Genomic DNA, 6105 nt, shown 5'->3' with positions numbered 1-6105 from the left:
CCGTCTGTTTATCCACATCCTAAAATTAACTGAAGGGAAAAAAATAAAAACTATACATAATTTGATATGGATGAAGATCATGCGGAGGGGAGATATTTTTAAGCGTTCGTGTGATGGTAAAGTATTCCTTGTTTGATAGCGACAGGATGAACCGGTCCCCAGTTCAATTTGGACAAACCAATATAATGGCTAAAAAAAATAACGTCCAGCACAATAAATCATCCAGGGACAGTAGTTTAAAATTATCCGGAGATCAATGTAAAACAAAACAAAAAGAAAGAAAGAAAAAAAAAAAAGATGTAATTTTGGTCATTGTTATTTTCCATTTCTCAGATAGGATCTCTTGTGGGAGAAAAAAAAAGAAAAAAAAAACCCCCGCCATTTAATTCGTTAATTTTAAACGTTCTGGAACTTTCAAAACCGTTCGGGGGGAGGGAGGGGGGCGGAAATCACAACACTTGGAACCTCCAGGCACCCTGGTCTTTGTAGTCCAAGCAGTCCGTGGCGTTGAAATTGAGTTTCCAAGACGAGGCGGTCTGTTCTTTGTAATCCAGGCAGTCCGACGCGGAGTTGAAGGCCAGGCTGGCCCCGCTGTACGCCTGGGGGTGGTGGTGGTGGTGCCCGGCGGACTGGCCGATGTGGTGGTGATGGTGCGGGTGCGCGGACATGGAGGACGGCGCCATGGGGCTCAGCTGGTGGGAGTGATGGTGCGAGTGCATGGGGCCCAGGTACGAGCCGCAGTCCACCCCGCCGAAGTAGGAGCCGGACGCGGACGGGTAGCCCTGGCTGTAGCCCGTGCTCTGGTTGTAGGACATCGGGTAGGTGGACGCGGCCGTGCCGGAGACCGCGCGCTGCATGCAGGACGCGCTGGCGGGAGGGGCGGGGTCCGGCACGGAGATGGACTGCGGGGCGGAGCCTGGGGAGATGGAGGCGGGGCTCCAGATGGAGGACACCGGAGTGCTGATGGAGGTAGAAGTGCTGCTGACGCCGGCGGTATTGCTGGAGGCATTCGAGCTGGAGGAGGAGGAGGAGGAACCGGCGCTGGAGACGGCGGGCGGGGTGAACTGGCCGCTGCTCTCCGATCCGGTACTCTCCCTCGCTGGCGATGCCCTCTTCTTGGGCGGCCGCGCCTTGGCGTTACTGCCACTCTGCTGCTGCTGCCGACACTTGGCGCGTCGGTTCTTAAACCACACCTGCAGGGTGACGTATTGTTGTATTAAAGGTGTGTCAGGAAAACATACATGAGAAAATTGCTCAACTAAATTGAAATGCAAGGCAAGGCAAAATTGGCGTTCATTAGCCTATTTTCCGCCCGAGTCCGAAGTCTTCCGCTGGGGCTAATTTTGACCCGAGCAGGACATGCAAGCAAGCTATTGAATTTCTTCGGAGAGCAGTAATTCGATACTTTGAAATGAGCCTACTCATGTAAGACAACTGGACCCACACATTTATAGAATAACCAACAAATTGGTGATCATGCTGCAGGATTATTGATCTTCTACAAACGTTGAATTAAAACTTAAACGGGGGTTTCCTTTTACAATGTAGCATTTTCACAAAACTATATTCACATTCTGAAGACAAACATGCTTTTGAACAAAACATTGTCAAGATAAGTATCCTAGTTCACCTGGATACACAGCCTACTTACGTTTCCTAGGGAAATGTGATTTTAAATAAAAGCAAAAACATGGCGAATAAACTTGATCGTTTATAATTTGAAACAAGTGTAACAAACATCGACTGATTAAAGTGCATTTCTTTAACAGACAAACGACACCAAAATGAACAGTAAAACAAAAATAGCAAACGGCCTTCCATTCTTTGACGGTCGTATCAAAACTCCAGCTGGAGGATCGATAACATTCATATTTACAGAATGTTGGCACGAGAGGGGGCCACTGAGTGAGTCACGTGCGAAGCAACGCTCGCGGATAATTACAGTCCATGTAAAATTTGCATTATCATCATTACAACCTTACAATGAACAATGCAATGCATGTGGTGTAGTAAGTTAGGCTAGGCCTACTATGGGCTACGTCCGGACAACTAGGCCTACTGAAAGATCAAGCCCATTACTAGAACCAAGTTATTATTAATAAGAGCCACCACAACAACAACAACAACAACAACAAAAAATAATACAAACCTGAACTCTCGATTCGGGTAAATTAATCTTCAACGCCACTTCTTCGCGCATGAATATGTCCGGGTAGCGCGTTTTGGCGAAGAGTGATTCCAGCACGTCCAACTGCGTGCGCGTGAATGTAGTCCTTTCACGGCGCTGTTTTCGCGGATGCCCTAAAACAAGAGAACGCGGCATATTGAAGACAGCGGGGCGCGAGTTCTCAAACGTCAAGACGAAGGGGTTTTATAATTATTATAATTATTATATAATTATAATTGTAGATGCATATATTAGGCCCATGGTAGCCTAGTTATAATGCAGAATTGTGAATTCAGGAAACCAATCTTCAATGCCTCCGAAATTAAAGGTAGCTTACGCTCAGATAATAAAATGGCACTGTAAAAGAAAAACTGTAGTTTGCAATAATTTTAATAGCCATTGGTCCGTGTCTCAAATTTTGGAATTACAAATAAGCCATTTCAAATTTTTTCTTGCAAAATGTTAATTTCCATGTGCGTATGGGTAATCCTCAAATAAAAATACAAATGCAAATACAAAAATAAACAGCATTCACCATTTTCATAGTGACAGCTGGTTTTTAATCAGGGAAGGGACTCGAGATCAAAATAAGCTTAAACTAAATCTGGTACAATGCATCCAATGGCAACATTTGTGTTAAATATTTTACATGGTCCCCTTCAAATAAATAAAATTATAATAATTACACAGCGGAAATCGACTAAAAGCCAGTTTACACGCGACAGCTTAAAAAAAAAATTAGCTTTTGAATTGCCCAAATTATTTATTATTAGAAGTAGTATTTCTTTTTTTTTTGTTGGTGGGATTTAAAATTCCAGTGGATGCACCGTTCCAGAATTCTCGCCCCGGTAGGAAGCTTCGGGGTACATTCGCAGAGGAACAGCGCGCTCACCTGGATAGCCGACCGCAGGGTGAAGCAGATCCATAGCCGCGCCGCTCAGCCCCAGCCCGTTCATGCCGTACGGGGGCTGTTTGAGATAGGACATCATGCTAGAAGCTGTCGCTTTGTCCCCCCCAGATCGGGCCAGAAGTCCGTTTCTCCTCCGTGCTGCAGTTTACAGGAAAACACGAATTTACCTTAAAAGTAGGGGAGGGGAAAGGCAGGTTCAGTCCACGGTCGCTCAGTTTTACGCACATGGGGGGGGGAGGGAAACTAATGATTGAGAGCAAATGCAACCAAAAACGTAGGATAATACGGACAAGCAAAAAGGCAGTAACCGCAGTGATTAATTTCATAAACAGGCATTTTTTTCGCTAAGCGTTTCACAGTCTGAAACGCTATTGAAGAGCCAGCGAGTTCCACAAAGATTTCCACTTGAAGCTACAATTAAACAGTGTTAATGCTACATGGCCCACTACCCCGGGACGGTTGGACAACACTCTTGTCGGATGTGTTGCAGTTATAAATTGAATAGTAGGCTTGTTGACATGTTATACAAATATCATTCTATTGAGCTAAAATTAATCATTCTTTTCGTGACGCCTATGCGACCTCTAAATTTTAGGCCCGAGATTAATTTGCGCCTCCAATATTTAAATGCTGCCCTGTACCCCGACTCATCCACTCCCAGATCCAGTGGCCATCTTCCCCTTTTCATCTCAGTTTTTATGCTTTTATTTTTTTTGGTGGAGTGTAAAGGGTAGCGCGACTGAAAAAGTTTGGGGAGAAATGCATTTTCTAGGCCCGTTTCATTCTGTGTGTGTGTGTGTGTGTGTGTGTGTGTGTGTGTGTGTGTGAGAGCGAGAGAGAACAGACCACTTCAGAGTCAAATAATAGCAGGAGCCTAGAATTGTACCCTTAAGGATTTAAAATTGTTTTTATTAAAATGAATGTCACCAGTCACTAAGCTAATTCGACAACTCCGTGCATTTATCTTTTTATAAATGTCCTACCTTTCAATACACCGCCTACTAAATGGCATCCACAGTTTGTGCCGTCTCACGATTAATGTTTTGACGATTTAGCTTTCAGAGTCCTTCATAGGTTTCAAAAACAAATTGTTTTCATACTTTTTTTAATTCATTTTATTATTCGACTGATCTTTATCCACGAGGCTGACTTCGACACTGACCGCGGATGTCTCCGAGTCGCTCAAGAGAAACTACACGAACGGATAAAACTCACGAATGCAGTCAAAGTTTTATTTTAATATTCCATCCCGATTTACACACTGACAGTGCTGCAAAATAAGATCGCGTTCAAAATGAGAAACGCGACCACTTTCAAATGAACTTCACGTGTAATGCTCTAGGTGTCAAAATGTTGGTGATTTATTGTGAAGCACATTGTAACCCTTGTTTTGAAAGGCACTAGCCTATGTAAATAACAATTACTCACTAATTAAACGGTGTCACAAAGCCTAGTTTTCCAAACTCAATTCGGATTAAAAACTGAAGGTGTACGCGTTGTGTAGCTTCAATTAATTACTGCCTAGAATACATTTAATATTTTTCAAATATTCAGATTTTCAAACACTATTGGAGTAATTAGGAACATTACAATATTCCATCAGACAATACAACATAATCTGACGTTCGCTTAGTTACTGGGGGTCAATCTGTTTACAATCGAGTAAAATTACGAAGAGATCAATAATCTTTGTGCCAAATAAAGTCATTTACTTTATTGGACACGAATCAAAATCGGACATGCAATTGTGGTAGAACAATAATTTCGTTACTGTGTTGTGGATTTATAAACCGACAAACGTCCTACCCACACTGGTTTGTAATCGTTTTCTTGATTAATGGAATAGTCTACCTAGTGCCCTACAGAAAGAGTCGTCAGCGAACGTGAATTTGTGTTTAACGTTTCCTGGTCTGCATGAAGGTTTACCCGACCGAAGAGACAAAAACTCGATCACAATTTAGATTAGCCCTCCAGGGAAACCATTAAAGAATGGATCTTATCAGCAAAATAAAGACAAAAACAAAACACTCCTCACCAATTATCCACGAAGTAGATTCAAGCTTTTAATGGGCAATTTGCGTCTCAAAATTAGCAATTTCCATGAGAATAAAAAATATCATCGGTCCCATCTAAATAAACTCGGGGCATGTGGAACGCTGGGTTTTATTTAATCAAACTTGAAAGCTTCGGTGGCAATTTTCTACGAACGCAAATTGTTAACTAGCTTGCTACGCTACGACACAGATGAAAATACTTAAACTGCTTTAGCACAAACATGATAATTTAATTGAAACTTTTGCCGAACGCCGCCGAACAATAACCAAGATGTATACGGACCAATTGTTTCCGGTTGTAGGCTGCAAATGTACTCCGATGTGGGAGAAAAGAAAAAAAAAAAGAACCAAAAAAAAAAAAAACTTTGGAGAAAAACTAAAAGAACGATGCAGCTCTTTAAACGCCTACGAAGTACAGTGATATACAGCGTGACAACAAGGAAAGTAATAATCACTCACCTTAATTTATTAATTATCTTCCGTTTTCCTCTCCTACTCGTTTTGCAGAGGTTGTAGCCGTGTATAAAATATCCGCCAATAGAACTCTGTAGCTACAGCAAAGCCGACCGAGGGATACGAGCGCGCAAAGAAGATCAGAAGTACAAAAATTGTGGTGGGACATACAGATGTGTGTTACGTCCGCCGTTTGCCTTCCTCCAATTACCTCTGTGGGAAATGTTCCGCTCTCAAACAATATACTCGAAATGTCAGCGCTCACGCATCGCGCCTCTGTGTTTAGGTGATTGGTATTGCTGACGGATGGAGATTGATCACCTTCTCCCTATCCAGCCCTCTAAGAGAGTAAGGCACCTGCAGAACCGCCCACCTCGACCAATCCGTGTGCGCCCCCCCCTCTGACTGACGTCGGAAGCAGCCAATCTACGCTGGAAGTGGCTGGAAAACCCCTCCCCATTCAGAGGAAGGACAACATAACCCCGCAGACGCCGGACGGTTGGAAAAATAAAATAAAGCAT

The 6105-nt window shown here is 43.1% G+C and overlaps 1 protein-coding gene across 2 annotated transcripts; it reads right to left on the bottom strand.

Moving 5' to 3' along the window:
• Positions 1-422: 422 nt before the first annotated feature.
• Positions 423-5882, bottom strand: LOC133122060 (homeobox protein OTX1 B-like). Of its 2 annotated transcripts, none has more exons than XM_061231739.1 (4): positions 5591-5882; positions 3060-3244; positions 2150-2301; positions 423-1193 (listed from the first exon to the last, which is right to left on the bottom strand). In XM_061231739.1, the coding sequence occupies exons 2-4, from the start codon at positions 3154-3156 to the stop codon at positions 450-452; spliced, it is 993 nt and encodes a 330-aa protein (XP_061087723.1). In that variant the 5' UTR covers positions 3157-3244; positions 5591-5882; the 3' UTR covers positions 423-449. The 2 variants fall into 2 exon arrangements, with proteins under 2 accessions (XP_061087723.1, XP_061087724.1); XM_061231740.1 differs by having other exon boundaries at positions 3060-3215.
• Positions 5883-6105: the final 223 nt, after the last annotated feature.

The sequence above is a fragment of the Conger conger genome, chromosome 2 (assembly GCF_963514075.1).
Source record: "Conger conger chromosome 2, fConCon1.1, whole genome shotgun sequence".
NCBI lineage: Eukaryota > Metazoa > Chordata > Actinopteri > Anguilliformes > Congridae > Conger > Conger conger.
This window is presented reverse-complemented; position numbering and strand designations above follow the sequence as displayed.